This window comes from Micrasema longulum, unplaced genomic scaffold (genome assembly GCF_059751315.1).
Source record: "Micrasema longulum isolate JH-2025_06_02 unplaced genomic scaffold, ASM5975131v1 h1tg000113l, whole genome shotgun sequence".
Taxonomy (NCBI): Eukaryota; Metazoa; Arthropoda; class Insecta; order Trichoptera; family Brachycentridae; genus Micrasema; species Micrasema longulum.
Window position 1 is genome coordinate 235,765 of NW_028277319.1, and position 26,281 is coordinate 262,045.

Here is a 26,281-nt window from a genome sequence, read left to right on the forward strand (position 1 = left end):
CAAATGAAAAAAATAAATCATTGTATGTATGTACTTTGTATACGTGCCATTATATTTTTTAAGTCAAAAAAATATTTAGTTTAAACAAATTATAAAAATAAAATTAGTGCGCTTTTTTGCGTGATATTTTTTTAACATTTTATACATTAACTATATTTACAGTAGAATGTGAAAAGGGTTGAAATGCAAGTTTTAAAAAATGATTCGAGTATGGTATTTTTTTTGCATTTCATAATTTATTTTAATATTGAAGGTCTATTGTTCACTAACAGTGAGATGAATAGTGTAATACTGATCAGAGCCAAATGTTCAACTCGTCGTTTTCAATTTACAGCACTGATATGCTCATTATAAATAATAATAAGTTCTGAAAATTTTCAATGAGCAGATTTTAAAGGTTGTGAGTCTCCAATAAATTATTGATGTGTGTGTTTGTAAGTCTACATAGTTACTTTTTTGTGAAGTGAAAATGTACTATGTAAATGTATTATTCTTAGTAACACTTTCAATACGATTTACACATATAGATGATATGTATTTAAAAATTAGTAATTACTATCACGTGCTTACCAAAATAAAGAGTTACAAATATGATTATATTCACCGTGTATCCTAAAGAAGTCAAGCTACGTTTATCCGTGAAATAATATTATCTATGCCAATATCAATATTGTAAATGTGTTTTCACATATCTTTTTGGCTGAAAATGTAATTTTTAAGGCTATTTAAACTTTGCAGCATGACAAAAATTTTATTAAAAAAAATTATTATAAGCCAACCTTTATCAGTCTACATTCCTCATTGTGCATCCTGATGGTCGTAAAAATTCAATAAATTTAATCAGTGTACATTTTTATAGAATATTATACAGCTACACAAAAATACAAGTTCTGCAAAATATGTGTTGTAATTTTGGCCCTATGTTGAATGCCTTACAATAAATCACAGTTTTAAAAATTTTACTTACTGACTTAATTGTAATTTGCCCAAAGGTCAAATTTACTGTAATATGTATTTTTATTTAATGATGCAATATAAATTTATTGCCTCTGATTTTCAATCAAAATGATGATTATTATGTGCTTTATATTACGAATTTCAAAAACATGATTGTGTCAATTTGAACTCGCCCAAGGGCTAGAATAAATTAATGTGACCTACATATTTTTATACAAATATTTTGTATATGTATTAGGATATAAATATTGATGAAATTGAAAAAAATATTTATGATATGCATATACGTCAAATTATGGCGAGAGACTGTTTAAAGAGTTTGGAATGTATTTATGTATTATGAAAGCAATAATCTTCAATAAAATCATTCTATCATATTCTGTGTAAGTGTTTAAAATGTATTTTTGTAATGAACTTAATTTAATAAATGATATGTCCTTGCAAATGAATTGTTTTTGGATTTACAAATAAAAATAAAACAATGTTCTTATATTTTGAATGTACAATTTATTATCTGTGAATATAAGTTGATATTCATAACAAACATGATTAATTATGAAAGGAAAGTACATTTTATATAAATTTATAACCCACCATTCATTAATATATCTAAAATTATTAATTAGCCAATTAAAATTATGTTTACTTATAAACTCTCATAAAAAGTATTTGGTGTTAAGAATGATCAAAATGTGCAACTTAATATTAAGTATAAGTAGGAAATCGCAAAGCAGTGAATAATGATTTGGGAACGGAGTTTATTTGTATTTGTATACATTATTTATTGTTATATATTGAATTGAGATTTGAAATAAGAGATATGAACACAATTTGTAATGAAGTACTATGTAATTACAAATTGACAACATAACCTTCCACTGTGATGCCAGGGGCTAATTGTACAGTTTCCCCGGCAGTGGAGTTCAATAAAGAAGATAAAAAACTCTGAGAAGAATCTGTACGTTTAATTGCCATTTTGAATCTTTCTGCCGAGTCCATCCTTTTAAAATTATTGCAGGATTTTGGTCTCGGTGGAGATGGAGCTTTTCCTTTCCCGTGGTCTGGTGTTACTGACTTTGAACTATCCATATATGAAGGAAGTGCCACGGGAGAGTATGATTCTATCGGAACAGACAAAGGAGATTCTCCCACCCGTTTCATTGATGCTCGATTTCTCGGAGTTTTTCGAAGCATGGCTTGAAAATTGAAGGGGGATTCATCTGAAGAATAATTACCAATCTTTGATCCTGCTAGTTGTTGCAGTTCCTTAATGGGGTTATTCATATCATTAGGAATTGATCCATTGTATATATTCCTGTTCCTGTACACTTCAAGCCCTTGTTTAGGAAACTGCCAATCATCTTGACTTTCTACATTGTTGTTGTTACTGACTGTAGATCTTGGTGCTGGAGTAGGATAGTGCCTATTAATTGGAGTGAGTTTAGATGGCGTTGGTGGGGCATGCTTCTTCTTATAAACTGGTGTTCGGTTCGATGCTTCATTATCAAGCCAAGATTGTGGCTGTATACATCCATATCCCTGTCGATTATAAGTAGGAGCTGTGTAACCGGTGTGGTTGGATTGCGGGATTGTCTCATTTGGTATGCGTTTTACGGGCTGAGATGGGTCTCTATTGAAGGGCACATTAATTAGACTTTGATTAGGTGGTGGAATTCCACTATAAGGGGAAGGAGGTTGGTCATAATGTATATGTTGCATCGAGGATCGAATTTGGTGACTGGCTGTGGTTGTTCTTCTTTGGAGTGGTTCATCCCATGTTTCTGGATCAGAATCGTAGCCCAATGCCATTGTGTCACTGAAAATGTGGATATATATTATGGTATAACATAAATTGATCTATTTATAATTTATTTATGAAAATATAGTACAAATTGATCAGTTTTAGACAAGTGAGAAATTTCGTATTTATACCCGCATTTTGCAGACGGGTCACACATATAAGTAGTGTCGAAGTAGGGAAGTTCGTGCGATCTAAACGGAAGTTTCCACACAGACAGTTGAGGAGGGCCCAAAAATTCTAATAGTCTAGCTTGAGGGTCTATGCGGTCAATAAGCACACACGTGCTAGTGTTCATCTGGCTCTGCATCATCGCCTGATTGAATAGATGAACCTGCAAAATATCAAATTTGTATTGTATATTAAATGTAATTGTGATAACCGAAAGTTGTGTGCATACAAGTGAGGAAGATATAGAGAAATACAGAGTGCATGGTTACCTGCTGTGAAAAGTTAACCAAATCTTGATACCGTACAGCTCGGTATTGCAGCAAGACTTGGAATATAGACCGACTGCGCCATTTGACCGCAAAGCGTCTTAGGAATTCCGCTGTTTCTTCATCAATTTTACCAGTCGATTTGTTGATGAGGGGGCCGTACGCTTTGCGCACGGTGTATCCGCGAAAAGCTAAGAATTGTGATAGGTGAATAGTGACATAGGTACGTATTATGCAATATCATGTTGCTCCGGTAATCTCTGTTACTGATGTTATTATCCTGGAGATAAACACAATTCAGAAGTAGACGAACTAAATGAAATTCAATTTCTTTAAATGTTCCATTATATGTACCTTATAAATATTATTATGGTTTAAGCTCATCCCTTCGATACATTGTCTAAAGATTTCAGTTTTTTTAATACTTTAAAAATTGCATTGGCTATACAATCTTGTATAATTTTAATGTTAAATATATTTCTTGGAACAGTCACATTTTCTTGTTTAAAGAACAAATAAGTTGTTTTTTTTTTGTCATTTTGTCACAAAATTTATTATTTCTACGGAGCCAATTTTTTTCAGTTTTCATCCAAAAAGTCTTATAAATATGATTCCACCTAACAGATATAACCGGAGCAACAATGATATATTGCTCACCTTTCTGAATCCTAATAGCGGCGTCTTCTTCTGATATATCTTTAGTACTCTGACGCTGAAGGTCGGATGCTAGTAATAATTGAAAAGGATGTTAATGGTTTATAGTTGAACGAAACTGTAAATGTTTTTGAACACTGAATTTTATGTCTTACCGGCTTTAATAGACTTGCTTTGCTCTATGCGCCTTCGAGCTAGGAATGCTCTCATCATGCATTGTACCTTCACTATCTTCTTCACTTGGACCTCGTACAATCTGCAATTTAAATGTTTATCAATATCATCGGAAATAGCAGGCAACAGTTGGCTATCGCTGACTGTTACATGCTAGAGAATTCGGCCCTTCGGGCCTCATGTAATTAACCCTCCGGTTCTCGTTTAATCGGGCCCCGCGGGCCTCATTTTTCTTCTCTCCGCGCCTCGGTTGATTAGGATCTCGGTCACCGAGAAGTATCATCCCTTTGGGCCTCACTTTCTTGTTGTTGTTCGGAGTAATTTAAATGTAATAAAGAATAATCTTTCACTCAAAATAACGCTTCAAAAACCACACAAAATTTATGGAAACATTTCACATCTACGTAAAAATATTGGTTAGTAAGCGATTAAAATTAAAAGTAAAATAATAAGTAAGTTAAAAGGATAATAGTCAGCTGTGACCGAATGTTACAAAATGGTACATTCGGCCTTAATAAATCTGTCCTCTTGGTCTTATTGAATCGGCCCTACGGGCCACAGTTATATTAATACGAACAACAACAAACCGTCACGCCGTTTCCCCGTAAGGGTAGGCAGAGAGGATTGAACGCCACATCACTCAATCTTTGCATATAGATCTCGCTTTCTCTACATTAATATATCTTCTCATGTACGCTCGCTGATTATTCCGACTTTTAACTCGTCCATCTTATACTACCATTCTAATACGAATATATATTAAATATCTTCACAAAAAGTTTGGTTTAAAAATTTAACAGCAAAGAATCTGTAATTTAAAATAATAACAGTTGTCACCAACCGTTACTCCAGGTCGTATTTAATCAGCCCCACGGGTCTGAATAAATCTTTCCTCATGGTTTTATTAAATCGTTGATCGTCTCTTAGGGCCTTAGTTAACCTTTTATAGGACTCTTATTTTGGTTGATTAACATCTTGCAAACCTGATAAAAGATGTACTTTTTTTAAGATAGTAAATCTATTGCATTTGAAAAAGCCGAGTGAACTGATCTTCCTGATACTCTTGTGAAACGAGGTTTTTTATAATAACGAAATATATTTAAAAATAAATACCTCAATTCTTCATTCTAGGTGTGTCCCTATAAAGGGTTAATTAGGATTTCGAGTGCACTATATTAGTTATTCATGATACAAATTAAAATCAATATCCATGAATCTCGGCGCCATATAAGTTATCCATAATAGTAATAAAAACGACATATTATGTTATTAAGGATACAGCTTATTTTTGCAATGTAAATAATTATTAAATTTAAAGGAATCTATAAATATGTTTGAGTCATTGAAATTTTGTCAAAATACATTAAAAGGGATTGAAAAATATTCTATTATCATGGCTCATTAAAAAAATCAATTTAGAGGTAAATATTATTGTGATAATAGTAGTTGAAAAAATATATTCTCATGATTTATTTAAAAAAATGAATTGAGGTAAATATTAATAAAAATATAGAGAAAATTATTATTCCGTTCGAATTTTAAATTGTAACAGACGAAAATGACCCTGATTTAGCGTTGATACTACGATAATATGGCTCAAATTCTTGTGCGCGAGTATAAGGGACATACGCAATCAATAAATTCAATAGTATTAATATAATAAATACTGTTTTTATGTACATATTTTATGAATATAATATTGTATTAAGGATTCAGGATCACACATACTTATGCTCAAGAAAAAAATAATTGAACTAACCTGGACAAATATTCCACATTATAATATTTAAGGAAAACTTTACTTGTTCCAATAACCCATCCTTCCATCTTAAGTCGAATCAAAAGAAGTCTGCAATTATCTTTTGTGATGTCAACATTCTCATCAAAGTCAAAAGCCAGGAATTTGTATCTGCAAAATAAAGATAATTGAGGTTGCTATTGGCTAGATGATACAAAAATAAATGTTGTTATGAAAGCGTATTATTTATAAAATGTAAATTATGAATATATCTAGTAATTTATTACCTCCGGATGAATTCTGCAAATGGCACTCGCACGGAGAATCCTTTCTGCCTTGCTCGTGCAGTATCTAGTACTGCAAGAGCACGAAGTTGCTGGCGCACCATTTCAGTCTGGAACGGAGATGATGCGGGATCCAGCGAAGCACGGATGCAGCGCACAAAGTGGGCCCCCCCAGATCCTGCCGCCAGGGCCTTCAGTAGTTCCAGGCTGGCAGCGCGGAAGGTGCACGACGCTGTACGCATTCTGTGTACCTGGGAGTACTGACCCTTGGATTCTGTGTTGTACTTCTAAAATGTCAGAATTCATTAGACTGAATATTTTTAACCATTCTAGGAAATTTGAATGATTCTTTACTTTCTTTCGGGACCTTATGTTCTTAGAAGGGTAATAGTTCCCCCATAAATTCAATCACACTGTTTGTTCATAGATTGAGAGATATATTATATGTACATAGGCAGTGGCGGCGTAAAGGGGGGGCGGTGGCGGCGGTCCGCCCCGGGTGTTCAGCACCAAGGGGTGACATCGTCCTCAGTGCAGGTCAGAAAAAATACTCGCATAACCACGAGCACGCGCGACAAGCGGGGTGAGCGCGGCGGGCGAGCGAATTCTTCATTCACTTATCTATATAAGGCACAAATATGTATTTTTTTGAAGCGCGATCGTAAGTTATTGTCGTATGTTTAGACGCAGGAAATTGTTAATATAGCTAATACCGTAAAAATGTTCTTTGTTTTTTACGCTTTTGAAACCATAGTATATATATTAATAGGTGTCTGTCAGATCAGCCAAACGTCGTGTCGACCATTCAATATTTCAAACAGTTTTTGCTTTATACGAGACAGTTTACAAACTGCACAAGAAACTGTACACTGCATGATCCCAGCAGCAGCAGAGAAAACGTTGGCACAAGAGAAGCAGCATCCACACTTTTGCCGGCTTTATGTGACTTTAGTTTTTTATACTACCTTTCTTTTTGGTGTGAAGTCCTAGAAGAAGTGAACTAGACACAAAAGTACATACAGACATTTTTATTATCGCTAGAGAAGTCTGTGATAAAAATGAAAGCGCTCAAAATTTTCTTTCAAAGTCAACGTATCCAAATAGTGGAAAGAGCTATTTCCGACGCAACTAAAAAATGTGAGGACTTGGATATTTCAATTGAAAGAAGAGAAAGTAAGAGATTCCGTGTGCCAGGAGAAGAGGCCAGAGACTTTGAACTTATATTGCCAGAAGAGCTGCGGAGAGCAATGTTAAAATGTGTCGATAGATTTTATAAGGAACTAAACTATCGATACAAAGCAATGGATGACATCCTAATAATATTTGATGTTGTGCAGCCTAAAACTTTGTTAATGTCAACAAAAGAAGAATTTCGTGGTATAGTTCCAAATTTGTAACAAATCTATGATGAATTTTCTGATGAAGACATTATTTTGGAGATTGTTCGACTGCGGCGCCACTTGGAAGCCGCCAGCATTTCTTGCCAAGTGGCAGTCCAGTGGACTACCCTGCAGGTTCTGAGACTATTCTGAGTCCGTTCCGAATCTAGCGCTGTATCTCAGATTCTTCCTAACTATTTGCGTTTCGGTGGCTTCGTGTGAAAGAAGCTTTTTAAAATTAAAGTTAATTAAATCGTATTTAAGATTAACTATGAGCCAAGCGCGACTATCCAATTTTTTTATTTTGTCAATTGAATGGGAAAAAAGTCAACTTTAACCATGTTATTGAATATTTTAGTAAAATAAAGTCGCGTAAACACGTAAGTGTAGTAAGTATTTGTTGTTTTATTTTGGAAGGTGCTGATTTGAAAACCGCCCCGGGTGCCAACCCACGCTACGCCGCCACTGTACATAGGTAACAATAGATATAGGTAAAATGCGTATGTACAACTTACTCTAGTTTTCTGTTCTGCATCTTTTTCCTTAGCATCATTAGCCTGGTTGATCATAGAAGATGGAGCTGTAAGACTCCCTGATTTGGTAAGCTTATTTGTGAAGAGGTGTCGCACAGTTGGATCGCTAGACGCCCTCAACGTTTCTATTATTTCCGGAGGAAGGAAGTCACGATTTTTCTCTGCTAAATCTCTGGCATCATAGTTAATTTTCCCCATGTAGTGAGCTACACTGAACTCATGACTCCCAGATAGTTTGACGTAGGGTCCCTTAGAAGAGTTCTTAATGGTACCTATGGCAAAATAATTTGTAAAATTGGCTTGTTTTTGAAATACAAGAAAATAATCTATTTAATAATATATTAATTCTCCTTTAATTCCAACTTACTCATTATGTATTCTTGTCCCCCACTAGTGCGACATGACTCATCTAGAATATAAAACAGGCCCAAAGGTCTTCCCATTAGCTGATCCACTGCTGCTTTATTATCGTAGAAGTGCAGTGTTGTGACTGGCACTTGCTCTTCTTCTTGTTCTTGCATTTCCCAGGCAAATACTCTTTGGTTATACAAAAATTGCATTTGTTCATTCATCGTGTTGACAATAAGCTGTTCTAGCCTGTTGCGGTGAAAGCATTCGAACCCAAACATATCCAATAAACTCACGGAGTATTTGTCCCCACTGCAATAAATGCAAAAAATGTAATTTTGTTTATATACATAAAGTATTTATACCGACCTGCTAATAAAAACTAACTTACAACACGGAGCGACTAAATGATAATTTTAGGTTCATGGAATTTATAAGCCAATCTAGAAGACGTTTGTAGATGGTACCAGCTAGTACATCACGAGCGTCTCTAGCTTCATCAGTGCTGTGTTTTCGTTTAACAGCGGTTCCCTTTTCTACAAGACAATAATTGATCAATGCCCAGGTAAACTTGCTTTCATCCAAACCCAGAAGTCCTGTTACTTTCATCGCTTCTTCCAAGTTCTCTACTTCGGCAGCACCGCTATTACTGTCCTTAAATCTCACGTTTCCCAATATTAATATGGCAGCAATAATTTTCCAGAGTGATTCAATTTCAGCTTCATCAAACTCGAGGTCTTTTAAGTACTGTTCGATCTCTTGGAATTTTTGTACATTTCCTTGAGGGTCTTCTCGTTTACCCAAAAGTTTTGGAGGGGTTTCAAATACTCTTAGATACCGATATTTACGTTCAGGCTCGAGTTTGTAATCGCCCAGTTTACCCGCAGCTTCCATTCCATCATAAAAGTAATATATCAAGTTAAAATTAGCATGCGTCCTGAAAAAATTAGTAACATAATATACAAAAAGATTTATAACGAAAGAATTCAAACTGTTAGATGTATCGAAAAACATGATTAGCCGGCACAAACAAGCTTGAAAAAATCAAAAGTTACTCCATGCAAGTAAGTAGTTGGAATATTGTATAGCAGCTAGTTGACGAGTGACTTTGACAATGATATTCCACGGATGAGACTACTAGCTACTCTAATGGAGTTTATAATATTATCCAGAGTGCGGTGAAATGGAGTCACACGTTTCAAAAAAATCACTCTCGCCCTCTTGATTTGAGACTTTGACTTTTTATTATGAAGGTATCTCGCAGGTAAGGTTTTAAAACGTCGTTTTCGAACCTTTGAAGAACTCAAGGAGGCCATTTGTGAAGAAATCGCTGGAATTCTTTAACATGTGCGGACGAGAATTATGAAAAACTTTCAGGATTGCTAAAATTTATTGTAATACGTAATTTTCAGTTTTTTTTAGAATTCACCTAAAAATGTGGGACTTCATTACGCCGCATCCTGTATTAGTATTATGAAATATCAACTTTCAACACGGATTAGCGGAAGATGATAATTAATTAACTTTATTTGAAATATTGTGAAAACTTACATATCGGTAGTCGACACCCTCCACTTTTCCAACTGATAAAGCCAAAATATAGCCCCACTCAGTTTTCCAGACCTACTGTATGTCATCTGAGTCTGTAAAATGCACCGCGTCGAGTTTTCATTGATGGGAGTACCTGCACTTGTCGCTGCGTGGATAATTTTCACGGCTTTCTCGATTCTCTCTCCTGTTATACCTTGACTTTCACCCAGAAAAGCGAGGTGTTTCATTGTATGAAGCATGTTGGTAGTTTTTCCCGAACAACTCTCTCCTGAGAAAACAATGTGCTGTGGCTCATTGTGATGAAGAGCGTCTTGATAAGCACTGTCGGCTACCGCATACACATGGGGCTCGTTATCTGAACGAGATTTGTATAGATATTTCGAATGGTACTGAGAAAAAAATGGTTGTAAACTTATATATTTGTTTAATGTCTATCAAATTATAAATTATTTTTGGTGGTATGACATTTTACAATAATTTATACATTTTTATTTACACTTTTTCATTATTTTTATTTATTTTTTCTTAATTAATTTATCTACTTTAATATTTTTATGCTCTACATCCGTTTTTTTATTTTTTCAATTTCTTATTTTCCACTTACGTTAAAAAAAACCCTGACTTTAAATTTCATTTATTATTTTTATGTTTATTTTTTTATTTATTTATATATACATCCACACCATAGATTTCACCCACACCATTAATGTATTCTAGATTTATTATACCCCCCCGCACAGGCCATGCCTATGTGGGTTTTTTATGTTTTAATGAAAAAAGTGATATGTAAAAGTAGATTGTATAGAAGAAAAAAAAAACATCCATCAATTATGTAATTATATTAATCAATAAAAAAAAAATATGTAATAAAAAATGTACTAAATGTAAACAAAAAAATTGTAAGTAAAACAAAAAATATTTTTATAAATTTGTGTAAACCACTTTATTTTTGAGTCAACCGGTTTCGAGGTAACTTTCTCATCATCAGAACTTGAACTAACTAATGATAAATTGAATCATTTAGGAATTTATAAATTAAATTGTTTGAATTGCCCAAATTTCTGTTTCGGGAAAACTTAAAATAAGAATCAAAGAACGTATAAGATGTCTCAAAAATAATAATTTCTCAAAATTCGCAAATCATCTCATATCCGAAAACCACAAATTTAATCATGAAACGGGTGTAGAAATTTTACAAAAAAAATACAAAAATCGTCTTCTATTAAATTTATATTTTAAGCACTAACTTTGTGGTTATTCCTTGATAAATAAGCTTGTATGGCTTTGAAACCGGTTGGTAGAAAACTAAAAAAATAAGGGGTTAAAAAACAAAGTCGTTTTTATTTTATTAAAATGGTCTTCGTCAAGACAATCTAAAACATTAGAAATAAGTAAAGCCACTTACCAAAAACTCCCCATAAGAAATAATCAATTAAATTTACCTTCTAGTCTTCTTTTAAAAATATTCCCGCTATGATTCATATTATCCTTATTCTTTCTCCTTTCATTCTTCTATTTGTTTCTTACTATATTTTATAATATAAATAGCAACGCGAGTAATTCTAAGCTAGTTGAAGTCATGATTATGAGGAAGTAACCTCGAAACTGGCTGACGTATAACTCAAAAGTAAAAGTGGCTTATTGAAATTTAGAAATTAATAAGTGTAAATTAAAAACCGTATTACTTACTTCATCACCATAAATACCCATTTCTTTTCCTGGATTGAGAAAAAGTAACACGTCACCAACAAAGATTTGGAATGATCCTCGAGTCATCTTCCCTTCTAGTTCCTCTAAAATAGAGTCTTCTGTAAGAATTTCGAGAGCGGCCAAGTCTTCCACATGCATTACCTCAGGTTCTGGATTTATTTCTGTTTGTAACATTCCTCCCCTAATCAATCTTTCTGGAAGTCGCTTGCTTTTTCCTGCTTCACCGACTTCATTTGCGAGGATTTTCAGTTCTTGCGTAAGCTGAAAGTTATATGGAAATCGATATAAATGAGTTAATCTTATTGCAGTAAATAAATGCTTAGTTTTTTGGAATTTGTTTCTCACATGATAGTCATTTTCCGGTAGTGCCTGAATAAAAGGATGTTCACTTAGCTCAATGGAATAAGGTCTGTGCTCTGGGTTCTTTTCCAAGCATCTGAAATATATTTTAATGTTAATTTTTGATAATCGTTGACGCAAAATAAACGCATTGAAAAAAAACAGTTTATTACTCTGAAATAAAGTCGTTAAGTTCATTCGACCAGTTCGAAGCCCTCTGCAAGCCCGGAGGTGGATTTCTAACAATCTGGAACAGCGCTCTTGTTGGATGCATTTCCTGGAAGGGCGCTTTTCCATCAGCGAGCTCTACCGCTGTTATTCCAAGTGCCCACACATCTGCCCTGATTCCGTATTCCGTGTCGCCTCCACTGACAACCTCGGGAGCCATCCAGCTCGGTGATCCTACTATAGAATTTCTCTTCCCCGTGTTGATAGCCAGTCTGCACGAGAGGCCGAAGTCAGCCAGCTTAACATCACCATCTTTGTTAATTAGGATGTTACTTGCTCGTACATCACGATGAATTACGTTTTGCTCATGAAGGAAAGCCAAAGCCTGAAAAGAACGTTGAAAATATTTTCCGCTTTATTCTAATAATATATATTCGTAAGATCAAAGAGTCAAATTATCGTATTGAAGAAAGTATACAATATAGTCAAATGATCGTACTGAAGAATGTTTTATACTTATATGGTAAACAATATTATTTTTAAGTAAAATCTACCTTGATAGTTTCTTTTAATATGAACGCAATATGTTCTTCTTTCATTTTTTTATCCATGCTTAGAAGACCATTTACCAAATCTATAGCTGCTCCGCATTCACAATACTGTAACAAGAGTATTTAGTTATTTTTGTGGGTATTTAAAAAAATGTATGTAACGATTTATTTACAAGACTTATTAACTTGCCTCCATAACAAACCAAATTTTGTCTGTGGCTTCGCTACGATCGCAAAAGACGCCATAGAAGTCAATCAGGTTCGTGTGGTTGGTGCAGAAGTCCTTAAGGATCCCGTACTCGTCGAGGATGTTTTTCTCATTGTCTGCGGTGGCAGTTTGGATTTTCACAGCCACCTTCTTCTCCGCGGCCTGAGAGTCCGTGGCCTCGTACACCTGGCCGAAAACTCCCGCTCCGAGACGCACCCCTAGTTGGTATCTCTCCAGCGGGTCTGGGAGGGATGCGGGGTTTAGCAGGTCATCCATGGCGGTGGTTCACCCGTTTAAACTTTAACTAAGTAAAGCATCGATTACACATCACGGAAGAAAACAATTTAGTCAGTGGAGTTTAGACTCATTCTATAAATGAATGTTTAAGTCTGAAAACAAATTCAATATCCGTTTCATATCCATATCTGTAGTATTTAGAGATAGGCGAAAACAAAATATGATTTTAAGTTGTTCGATAAATTTATATATCGCTTTACTTTACATTTGCGCGAAGAACTTTAGAATATGCATCATAAAAAATATGGAATCCTATGTACCAATGGCCATTAACAATCCTCCTCAGAACAGGTTTCCCGAGTGAGAAGGACTCTTAAATTACTTTTGTGTACAAAATATTTTATATGGTAAATACGAGTATATAAAAAAAATAATGTGCAAACTGCATTAAAAATATACCAACGAAATTTGTCAAGTACACGTAATTTCGGTTAAACTTGACTTTAAATATAATCAATATATCCAAATATGTATGTAAAAAACATCACCTACCCACTACAACTGCAAAAACGTCACGAACTAGCGAATCAAAAAAATATTTGTTGGAAATTTACTCTGGTTCAATTGGCTGTCCTGAATTCAAGCTTTTTTAATATGTTCCTCAAAAAAATATTAGAAATAACCCTATTTTTCATACTCCTCTTGTTTCATCTAATTATTGGTAAACTTCATATTTATGACGAATATCAATTCATTTTAATGTAATCACAAAATCATTTAACGTAGATTTATTTGCGAATAACCAAAATAATGGGTGGTGTTTGCTTTCCAGATGATTTGTCTTTTTTTTTTGTTGATTTAGTTAACTGCTTATGTTGAGAATATATTTTAACTTACTGTGGGTGCTACTTGTGAAAACCTATAATAAGAAAGTTCTGGGGTTTTAAAGAAAATATATATTTGTTAAAAGACTAGCCAAAATTAAAAAAATCGTATTATCAGCGCTGTGATTTTTTAAAGTTTTGTATTTTCAAAATTACTTTGCGTGTGACGTCTCAAGTTATCTTCCCCTTCTTTTTGATGAGTTCAGCTAATTCGTCAGTTGACCTACCGTAAGCCGGAAATCTATTACAACTCTCTTATCATTGGTTGAAGAACTAGTGACTTCATGCAAAGTAGTTTGTTTTTTTTTATTTCATACATTTTCAAGAAAAATTGCCATACAATTTAACGCTCTAATTTTTGCCTCGCTTAGGAATACATTTTGTGTATCCAATTTCCTGTAGGGCTAAACTTCCTCATTGGCTTTTTTGTTTTGTTTTTTTATTTATATAGTAATTGTAGGCGTTGGTTATCCAAATAAAGACATAAAAAATACATCATATATCATATCATATCATGTTTCCCTTTCCGCAACTAATGGTGCATAGGGCACTGCATTGGTAACACTGTGTCTTGACCGTTTTTGTTACATGAAAGTAAGATGATTTGTCTGAGATTTTGCTTCAGGTACCAGTCCAGGGACTATGAAATATTCCAATGTAAATACACCCCTTTAAATAAATATTTCATACCAACCATATCGGGAATCTAACCCGAGACCTCTTGCACGGTAGGCTAACGCCCTGACCACTACACTCCGAGGTCGACAAAATATATTTATATATTGTAATAACAAGTAGATAACAAGAAAAAATTGAATTAGGCTTGTTCATAAAAATAAAAAAACCTTTTTCACGTTGTGTTCACATATAATTGATTAACAAATATCTAAACCTGATGAATTGTTTTGTATTATTTATCGTTTGTGAACACATTTTAGTTTTAAGTTACGTGACTAAAATTTCAGCTCTCCTACTTTCCAGTAAAATTAGATTGCGGAAAAATAGCGCTTACGCTAATAGAAGCCATACAAACCCCAAAAAAATCTGGTATGGCAATTAAATCCAATTAGCATTATATCGCATTTTTTATCAAAAACATCCGATGTCTGACTGTTTATCGTATTTAATTTACAACGTTGTAACATACAAAAGTCGCAGAAAATACAATTTGATACAGTAAAGTACTTTCCCAACAAGCTTACACATTTTTATTCTTATGAAAATAAAATAACAAACAAATCTTCCGTGGTAGGTTTGAATGTTTATTAAAATTCTCAATAAGACTGGTCCTATTTTTGAATAAATTAATATTAACGTTAAAACGTTCTTATAATTGTCTCAAATTTGCACATTTCTTTGGAAGCTTTTTTAGTGAACAGTGTTTATTTTAGTACATTTATAAATTGTCGTAATGCGGGGAGTAATATACTTGAATTAAAATATATTCCATAAAAAACATGAGATGTGTATAGTAATTGTATTCCAGCCCACCAAAATAAATGCATATTTTTTTAACTGTACTTGTTGGTGCAAATGCATTTTTAATTTTTTTCTCAGGGTGGGAACAAACTAGATTTAGATTTAGTTATTTATGACAAAATACAAAGTTTTTTTAAACTTTACCATGACATTACATATTTTATTTGTACGAAATATTTCCAATCAGTAAAAGTGCTGGTATGGGGGAATATTATGTATAATAACACAATAGTTTTAATAAAAGTCGATAAAAAAAACATCACATATCACTCGTAACACGGGCTGTAAGAACTGTTTTATTTAGGTGTTTTTTAAGTACGTAAATGTTTTGTATATTTTTTAGGTCATTAGAAAGTGAATTGTAAAAATTTATTGCTGTATACACAAAACTATGTCTTATTGTCTTATATTTCACTTAAAGATTCTTCTCATCGTTTTTTTGAATCCCTTAAAATAAATATGTGTATATTTATATTTTTCCTTTTTTTTTAAAAAATGTTATTGGTACTATTTTATTTTATTTTTACATCTGAGCATGTTTTTCATTCTTTATTTCAATTCTTCATTTTTTAATTACTCTTACAAATTTTCTTCATTTTTAATATTATTTTCATTTGTAAATACTCACTACAAACTTTAAAATATATTTTTTTCACTATAACTTTCATTTATGTTTTTCTTTTTCCTTCTCTTTTTTATACTTTCATCATTAACCTTACATATAATTGCTTTATAATATGGAAACTTCACTGGTCCATTAGAATTAAGTCTAATTGTGTAAAATATTAAACTTTGTAACTGTACTGTATATTTCCTAAATAAAAGAAAAAGAAAAAAAAAACTGTTTCTTTTTCTGTTAGTTCTAGGTTGCTCGCAAGTTAAATTATTTGACGCTCTTGTATTTATTTTTTGTACGTTGTTGTTAAATTTAATTTAATATTTGTCTTTATTTTATTATTTTTCATCTTAAATATAATTATTTTTTTGTGTAGATTAATTCCTCTAGATTGAGCATATTTGTTATTCTAAATAAATCTGTGGTTCTAGTTTATTTATTAAAATTAAATGTTACTTTAAGTGCTTTATTCATTGTTTTTTGTATTGATTCTTGCATTTGTTTACTACATTGCGACCATATTATTAATCCATACACAAAGTATCGATGTATAAAAGCATTGTACATCATTATTTTGTATTTTTATCAAAGACTTCTGTTCTTTTCATTATTCCAATAATTGGATCATATAAAAAATATATTTACTTAGAAATATGACTTACCTTACATGAAAACTATCAACTAACAATTTTATAATGTGTCCAGATAAATATTTTAAGATACGAAATTATAGGGAATTTACTCGTACCACTGAGTAATTAAAGTTATCTAATAAAGTCACCTAGGTATTCACCCTTAATGAGGAAGTTCAGTGGTTTTTAAAAAAAAATATATTTGTTAACTGTTAAACTAAGTCAAAAATTTTTTTTTTTTAATTTTTATAAATCGTTTTATCGGCGCTACGATTTTTCAAAGTTTTGTATTTCTGAAATAACTCCGCGTGTAACGTCAGAGGTTCATTTCCGCTTATTCTCATTCAGTTCTTCCCATTGGTCCAGAAGCGACAAGCAGACCAGAAATCTTCCATAGCTCTTAGATTAAAGGTTGATTCACATGAACCAGTGATGTCATTTAAAGTAGTGCGTTTTTATCAAAATATTTATTATTATTTTTTCTGTACATTTTCAAGAAACTTTGCCGTAAAATTTAATGCTCTAATTTTTACCCCGCGTAAGAAAACATTTTTTGTATCCAATTTCCCGTAGGGCTGAAGTTCCTCATTGCATGGTGTGTCTAATTTACTACATACCACAAAAATGAGCTTTACATTACGTTAAACAAATAATACAAATGTTTTTGTGATGTTACGAATTAGATACATAGCCAAGATAGTACAAAAGGAGCGTAAAGGTCCGAAAGCTAAGGTTCCTCCATCTGAAGTTCGCAAAGATAAAACGAGTCATTGGATGGTACATGAAACAAGGTAAAGCTGTAGTACATTGCCTAAACTAAAATTTCAATGTATAACAAAATATTTTTTAATTACTTTTATTTTGATACCTATAATGTTGAAGTGGAAAATTGTATGGAATGTTTTTACTATTTTTGTTTCTCAATAATCTAATTTTCTGTATGCAATATATTTAAAAACTGTTGTTTTCTTCAGAAATAAATAAATAAAAAATAAAAATTTCTTTTTCTGTTTCCATCAATATACCTATTTAATAAATCCTATTTTAGATAATCACATTTTTTCATACCTAATATTTCCATAAGTATAACCATAGCATTGCGTAGTAAATTTGATACATGCCTGTTCTAACTAATATTTTCTAAATAGGATTAAAAAAAATATTTTTCATCCATTTTTAACGTATAAAATGTCATTTTCAAATTTAAAAATGCGAAAAAAATTACGCAATATTGCATTCCAGTTACTACAAACCGTCTTAATAATGTTTATTTTAAATAAATACATATATTTAATACTCACCTAATGTTTCGTAGCTATTTTGGTTTCAGTTCGATGTACCAGTTAGCAAGTGAATTCAGTATTGTGATTACATTCGTGATTCCCTCTAGAACTCTTCAAGAGACGAGTTTTCTCAACAGGGTATGAAGAACGACTGTACAAAGTGCCTGGAGTTTCCCCTAATCAAATGAATTGAGGCCATACATCTAACCGCCTTCTTGAAAGGCTTCGCGGCCTTTTGGTGATTATCTTTTAAGGATACATATTAAGAAAAAAAGTTGTACAAAAACTTAAAGACTGATTGATTTTATCTGTGTATTTGTCCAAACAATAGATGAATAGTATTTTTTTTTAACATACTCGTATTATGATGTTCAAAAAATGAGTATATACTTCTTGGTAAACCAATATACATTCATTTAATAAATATCATTTACAGACGTAAATATTTTATGTATTTGATTTTACTTAACTATTTTAAGTTGATTTTGCATATGCAATTTATCCCTTGCATGTGATTAATACTATAATGTAATTGGATTATAGTGCACTACATATCAATGTTAAGATACTCTAGTGTTATACAATAGATTCCCTAGTAATAAATATGTATGTACCTATGTTACATATTATGCACGGTAGGAAGACATTGTATCTAGGTACATATATAAAATGTTGAACAAATAAATAAATTAAATAGATTTACAAACATAAACACAATTAAATTAAAGTCTTAGATCTCTTAACTTTTCACTACGTAGATTTTCAGGTAAAATAAGTAGCAATTTACGGTATCATTTAAAAAATACTTTTCTAGGAAGAAATATGATTTGCCAACATTTTGGATGGAAAATATAATCGCTTTTCAACCACATTTTGAGAATATCTAAATCTTTGTAAACGACTTCTGGATTTAACTGGATTGATATGATATTTCAACGCCTTTTTCATCAACCTATTACAACAGAGATGGAGAAGATTTTGGAGAAGAGAATAAGGAAGTCTAGGGATTGGATAGGGATGATCTGTCATTGGCTGGTTTATGTGGGCACTTTATACACGGTAACATTTACCATTTTACCTATGATTAAACATGTTTCTTCAATTCTTCTATCAGTTGTTTATTGTGTGTTTTTTTTTTCATTAGAATTTTTTTTGGATTTTCCAATGAAAAAAAAATAACTTTCGCATAATGTTTTTTGAAACATTATTCTGTTACCATGAAGATGTTCTAAGAGTAGTAAAAACACTTGTGATTGACTAATATATGATTTTTATTATTATTATTTCTTTATTCACACTCTTTATCAATATACAATTCCATGTTCACTTTGCCCAGCTAACAAGGGTACATACCCCGTTCCAAGCTAGGCAATTACATTTTAATATATTATAATAGTTAACAAATTAATATAGAGCACAGACAAACAAAATATAAACTTATTCGGATACACATTTTGATTAAAATAAGTTTATTAAAATAACTATATTATTATTTGAAACGCCGCCAAATCACACACTGAGATTTTAGCATACTTAAAAAAAAATTAAAAAAATCTACGCATTTTTGTAGAATAAGGCGTATGCTCAGAGTAATAGCCGGTGGCGTATTATTACTCTGAGGGCGCAAGGGGTGTACAACAATTGGTTTCCTTTTTACGAATCATCCAATATTTCTTTGGCACTTTCTTAGGCCGTTTAACATCACTACAAAAATCCACCCTGCCCGATAAAATATCACAGGGTGGATTAGCTTTTATCGTATTATAATTATGTTATTTATTAATTGGCGGGTAAACGCACAAACCAGTACGCCATGAGGCTGACAAATCTCCACTGTATTTCCTTTTGAAAAAAAATCACCCAATAAAATCATTCAAATAAAACCAAAAAAGAAAATAATAAAGAACAATTTCAAATTTTTAATGTTCCATCAATCGACAAAATATATAAAAAAAGTTCAATTATTCAAATCTATAAAGATAATAAAAAAAATATCTAAACATTAAGTTATTCCCGTAGACGGCAATATTATAATAATATGCCAAAATTTAATACTACTGATTTGTTTTTATTATTTTTTTCCTACATTTTCAGAAAGCGCCGTACAATTTATTGCTCCAATTTTTACCGCACGCAAGAAAACTATTCCTCATTTGGACGCTATACACGACATATACGCTTAATTTGTTTGTCATTTTTTTTATTATTATTTTTTTATTTATTTAAATAATACAATTATACATTTTTTTTAAAATTTCGAATGTTATATTTTTACTAAAACTTAAATCCCACCAAGCCACTTTCTGTAGCTTGTTGGTGGAGATTATATTTAAACTAACTTTTATAATATTATTTACATTTATATAAACAATGAATAACAGATATAAATTAACACCCGAAAGATCAGAATATACATACAAGTGATAATATATAAATTTATTTTTGGAATACAAGAAAATATATGAAAAATTAAAATATTTACGCATGAGCATAATCTCTCTTTTTTATTTTGCTTATGTTACAATGCATATAAGTAATTTATTTTTGTTCTTCAATTTTTAATTACTAACGATATATTTTCAAATTTATATTTATGCTTCAATTTTTATTATTATCGGTATGTTTTCCAATTTATATTTTTGTTTAATTTCTTTATTACTAATGTTATATTTTATAATGTGTATTTATGCTTCAATTTTTATTATTATCGGTATGTTTTCTAATCTATAATAATTATGTCTCATTTATTTACTATTAATGGCATATTTTCTAACTTATTTTTATAATTCAATTTTTATTGTTATTACTTGCATGTTTTCTAATTTATATTGATTTTTTCTAATGTATATATTATTCTTTGAATTTATTAAGCATCATTAATTGAAATTTAAAAAAAAAACACGTGTAAAAAATAAGGTCCTTCCTAAACACAGGAATTTCCTAGCTAGTCGGGACCTGAAACAAAGAAACTCTGTACATTTTAAAACTGTTAAATACATAAATAAAAAAAAAATAAAAATGTGAGTTAAATTTAAGTTCTTTCGGCAATAAAATAAAAATGCTAAGTATTAAATATTTGAGAGTTCTATTACCATACTTATTACATACTTTTGGTACTACTAAACCATCATTATACGTGAAGCGTGTATTACGGTTATGTTTGACACGGATAATATTATTAGAGATGTGAAAGGAGTTAAATAAAACAATTTCTGTTATCTTAATTAATTATTTTAATAAGTCATGGTTGTTATAAGTTATAATGGAAACAAATATACATATTTGCAAAATAAATACCTAGCTAAACATGAGAATATCAACAAAAACAAACATCTTACTTGGTTCCGATTACAATTATCATCATACCTACTATTTGTATTAACATATTTGTGTCAACTAACACCCACCTATTGAATATGTACAACTCTTATAACGTTCTAAAACGTACAATTTTTTAATAGATACATTAAATTCACGCTACTTGTTAATTTTAAATACTATGTCATTGCTGATATGGAAATATTCGGGATGCTAAATTTAAGCATTCAAGTTGGTTAGTGAACATTATTTGTAATCACAAATTAAAACAGGGATGGAGAATACCTTAAAAAGGGAATATGGAATTCTAGGCATTGAAAGGGCTTATGACCTGTCATTGGCTGGTTTAAGTGGCCACTTCACACGCTGTGGAACATTCACCATTCTGGCAATGTTTGAACATCCATATTTCTTCAATTCTTCCATTTGTTTATTTTAGTGAAGTTAAAAGCTGAAACCTTTATTGTAGTGAAGAGATTTACCTGGTAAATGCCTAGACTTCCATATTCCCTTTTTAAGGTATTCTCCATCCCTGTTGCAATTTGTTAATCTTAATGACTCCCGAGGGGGTGAAATTCAGTCTTTTGTATACAAACATTTGGACAAACTCAAATATTGTAATAAAAACAACTGGTCCAAGAAAAAGTTTAAAATTGGAAAATTGTTTCCAGAAGCTGCCTAGTATGCCAAATAGTTCAGTCAGATGAATCTCTTCACAACAATAAAGGTTTCAGCTCTTTAACTTCACTTAAATCAACAAATGGAATGTATTTATTTATACAAAAACCGTAAGGAAGCTTGAAGGAACTTCTTAAAATATATTACTAGGTAAGTACTGGAGTGTATATAATCCATAGAATTAAGAATAGTCCAGAAGTAGCGTAGAATCATATTCGAATACATCGTACTGAGTCCAAAAAATCGACGATCGCCCCCACTTTGCTCCACTTTCGCCGCGCGCATACGTGAGGTTGCCGCGTAATGTTGCTAGATCGCGAACAATATTCCAAAAAATCGACGATCGCCCCCACTTTGCTCCACTTTCGCCGCGCGCATACGTGAGGTTGCCGCGTAATGTTGCTAGATCGCGAACAATATTATCATAACACAAATTTAATATCATTATATATTTTTTTTAAAAGCGATTTTTTTATTTCTCTAAAATTTTTTTGTACCTACCCGCGGAAACATTGATTGACACAATTAGATTGACAAGTAGATAAGTAAAGGTTCATTTAATAAGAGTAATTGAACTTAAAAAATAAAATAATTTTTAATTTATATTAGGCGGATATTTTTATGTCATGTGAATTAATTTTCGATGTCATTATGTTTTGAATATAATGTCGGTCAAATGTCCACCACGGCGTTTTTTAATCCGAGAGATCCAATTTTCGTTAGTTCTCTCATTATATGAGCGAGTAGCGTAAAAAATTTGATTAACCTGGCAACACTAACAACTTAAAAAATAAAATAATTTTTATTTTACAAATAGGCGGATATTTTTATGTCATGTGAATTAATTTTCGGTGTCATTATGTTTTAAATATGATGTCGGTCAAATGTCCACCACGGCGTTGTTTAATCCGAGAGATCCAACTTTCGTTAGTTCTCTCATTAGATAAGCACCGTAAAAAAAATGACTACCCTGGCAACACTAACCAAACGTCCATTTTGTTTTCTTTTACAATCTGACAGATGGCAAAACAATTAAATTCTTAAGTAAATGATTTGGGTATTTGCTACTTACTCATGAAATGTGATCCTATCCTGTTTCTTTTTGATCTCAGCAATATTTCTAAAATTTAAAACGACACAACACGGCATAGTTGAATTCAAATCGGGAGTTGTGTACTGAGCGAGTCTACAAAGAAACTAATGGTCAAAACGTAAAACTACTAATTTATGAGTAGTTTAATCGCCTTCAGTTATATGCATATGCGGTTTCTGGACTATTCTTAATTCTATGATATAATCTTATTTTCACGAATTTAAATACTATGAAAGACTCTAGCAACAAAAAAAATTGCTACTTATTAGTGGCATAATTTTTTTAAAAATTTGTAATTTTGAATTCCCGCAACAACGGTCATTGTGGCCACGCTCCTAATACATTACGATTCATGTTTATTTTTAACATTGTTCCTGACCGTTCATATTGTTTTAGAACATCGTCATGAATTTTGACGTTACAAGCATCAATGCCTCACATGTAACGTTTTTCTAGTGACATATTTTTTTTGCAATTTCTTTTTTAAAATTATTTATAAAAACATTTCTCCACAATACCTATCCATAATGATTTAAAAAATACAATTAAATTTTTTAAATCCATTTCTTTTATTTTTATCGGTATTCGTAGCATGTGAGATTTCCCCATACTATTAAATAATTTTGAATAATTTATTCTCACTGTTTTAGTATAAAAACATTTACTTTTATAATATAAGATCAGATCAGGTAAAAAGGTTTTTTTTATTTGTAGTGTTACCTATATGATAATTGTTACGAAAATTTGAATTTAATATGTGTTTTGGGGATGTTAATGTCAAATGTTTTCGTTGGCGCGGGACACCCCAGTGAGACATTAAAAAAAGAAAGAAAAAAAAAAGTTGTAAAATAGTTCATGAATGTGGCATCTCGATTGCTTTGTCATAATGTCATTCTTGAAAACCCTCCGATAATTTAATTACAAAGACGAATTAGAAAGCAACACTAACAAATCAACAAATTTATCTATGGCTCTCTTGCCACACTTAAACCTTTATTGTTTCTTGTCAGACTTCTTCCGTTGAATGTTTTGTGTATGGAATATTATGAAAAAAATAAAAGAAAATGTTTTACTGAGACACTGCAACATTGATAATTATTATTGCCTTTGATATAACACACATCTACACATTATAAGAAATATTTCATATTCATTTCATAGATTTTAAAAACATATTGTATTATACATATCTCAAATACGTATTTTGACATTGACGAGAGAAAAAATAATTTTGAAATCATGTTTCTAGTGAAACTTAGTTTGATAATAGATTGAAAATAGGTACAATTATAGTTGTTGCATATTTGTTGATACGTCATCATCATAACATTGATCAGTGTTGTAGATTTTAAGTTAAAATACAACAAAAACTACCTACTCGTCATTCAAGCATGAATGCCGAGCATTTCACAAGAAGAAAGTTTGACAGCTAAAGTTACGATGTCGCATTCGATTGCCAATGTCGAGTGTTTTGGGGCACTCGAGTTAAAGTCGATTGGTTTTCAATCGACTGCATTCGTATGGGTTGTTCAGACATGCTATCACTCGTCGAATTACAGAAATCGCATACGATTCTAAAGACGAACGAGTTAAGCATAAGGCGCCAGTCTTGAATATGTCGAAACCGGTCACTGGTTATTCTAAATTTGTGGATTTAAATAATAATGTGGATAAATTTCTAAGTTAACGCTGATAACACATTAAAACTAAATTAAGTACAAAAGTTTGGCTAAGATAATTATACAATATACAGTTTATTTCAAATACAACTTAAGACAAAAATATTTTTACATGCTATGTGCGTACCTATATCGAATATTACTCGTAATTATTTCATAATTTCAACTTTACATTCGTATTGAGCATGTGATATTTTCTGTATGGTTTTCACCCTGAACGCAGATAATTATCAGACATTAAAACTTGAAACCCTGATTTAAATTACCTGGAAGCATCTACGACTATTAACATTTTCTTGCTACATAAATATTTAGTGTAATATAAATATCAAAGTTGTTTTGCTCATTATATTATACTTAGTAATAATCACAAAGTAAAATGCTAAATTAAGGTCTTTGATTATTTTTTACAGTTCGAAATGAGATGATTTTTGGCTGGCTTTAGAGCCTACTTAGTGGACAGGGAACTTTATCAATACCCGCATCAATAGGGATTTTTTATTTTTTTTACAATTTTAAATTTATAAGGGTCTATGAAATACTCTTTACTATACTTTTTACTTTTGTCAATGAAAAAAATAATTCATACTTATTATCATCATTCCCTTTCCGTACCTAATGGTGCATAGGGGACTGCATTGGTACACCAATCGCAGCGTATCTTGATCATTTTTGTAACATGAAGGTAAGGTGATCAGTCTTACGCTTCAGGTACCAGTCTAGGGGCTATGAAATATTCTCGTGTAAAAACACTCTTTTAAATAATATTTCATATCAACCATGTCGGAAATCGAACCTAAGACCTCTTGCGTCGTAGGCAAATGCACTGATCATTACACCGACCATTACACCACGAGGCCGACTTATAAGTAGCATAAATAATAGTTTTAAATTTTGAATTTCGAATTCCCACGAATACGGTCTATCGCATTGGCCACGGTTCTAATACGTCACGATTCGTGTAAATTTTGAGCTTTGTACAAACACAAGACCATTTAAATTTAAATAGAACATCGTCACGAATCTCGACGTCACAATTATCAAAGTCAAACATGTCGTGTTTTGGTAAGGACATATTTTTTAAATAATTTCTTTATTAAAGTTGTGTATGAAAACATTTCTCCGCAATATCTATATTGATTTCGAAAATACAATAAAGTTTTCTAAATCATTTAATATATTTTAATCGATATACGAAGTAAGTGATATTCCCTATTGTAGTATATTGCGATTATTTGTTGCATAAAAGCAAGCTAATTAGTTTAACGCTTCAGAGACCAGTCCAGAGACCAGGGCTGTATTCGCTGTTTTTGCGTGTTTTTACTACGTAAATACGCGTTAAAAATGCGTTTTCTACACGCGCTTTGCGTCTAGGATACCACCCCTGACTTTTAAAATATGGGGGTGAAAAAAACCCATTTTGATGTTTTAAAATACTTTTAAAATGTTTTTTTTCACAACATCATATTATACGGCGCTGAAGACTACGCTATAAGAAGAAGAAACATACGTGTATATTCCATTACTAGAAAATATTGTCCATGTTCAGTTCA

The 26,281-nt window shown here is 31.7% G+C and overlaps 1 protein-coding gene across 3 annotated transcripts; it reads right to left on the reverse strand.

Moving 5' to 3' along the window:
• Window positions 1–1,441: 1,441 nt before the first annotated feature.
• ninaC (STKc_myosinIII_N_like and MYSc_Myo21 domain-containing protein ninaC) lies at window positions 1,442–18,115 on the reverse strand. Of its 3 annotated transcripts, XM_088239063.1 has the most exons (17): window positions 17,979–18,115; window positions 12,812–13,133; window positions 12,625–12,729; window positions 12,076–12,455; window positions 11,909–11,999; window positions 11,543–11,824; window positions 9,854–10,242; window positions 8,694–9,239; window positions 8,322–8,614; window positions 7,937–8,226; window positions 6,046–6,329; window positions 5,780–5,929; window positions 4,002–4,102; window positions 3,850–3,918; window positions 3,196–3,383; window positions 2,890–3,089; window positions 1,442–2,773 (listed from the first exon to the last, which is right to left on the reverse strand). In XM_088239063.1, exons 2-17 carry the CDS (start codon window positions 13,103–13,105, stop codon window positions 1,810–1,812), a joined length of 4,626 nt encoding a protein of 1,541 aa, XP_088095189.1. In that variant the 5' UTR covers window positions 13,106–13,133; window positions 17,979–18,115; the 3' UTR covers window positions 1,442–1,809. The 3 variants fall into 3 exon arrangements, 2 of the variants coding, with proteins under 2 accessions (XP_088095189.1, XP_088095182.1); XM_088239056.1 differs by having other exon boundaries at window positions 11,543–11,999; window positions 17,979–18,092; XR_015824654.1 differs by lacking the exon at window positions 3,196–3,383 and having other exon boundaries at window positions 11,543–11,999; window positions 17,979–18,092.
• Window positions 18,116–26,281: the final 8,166 nt, after the last annotated feature.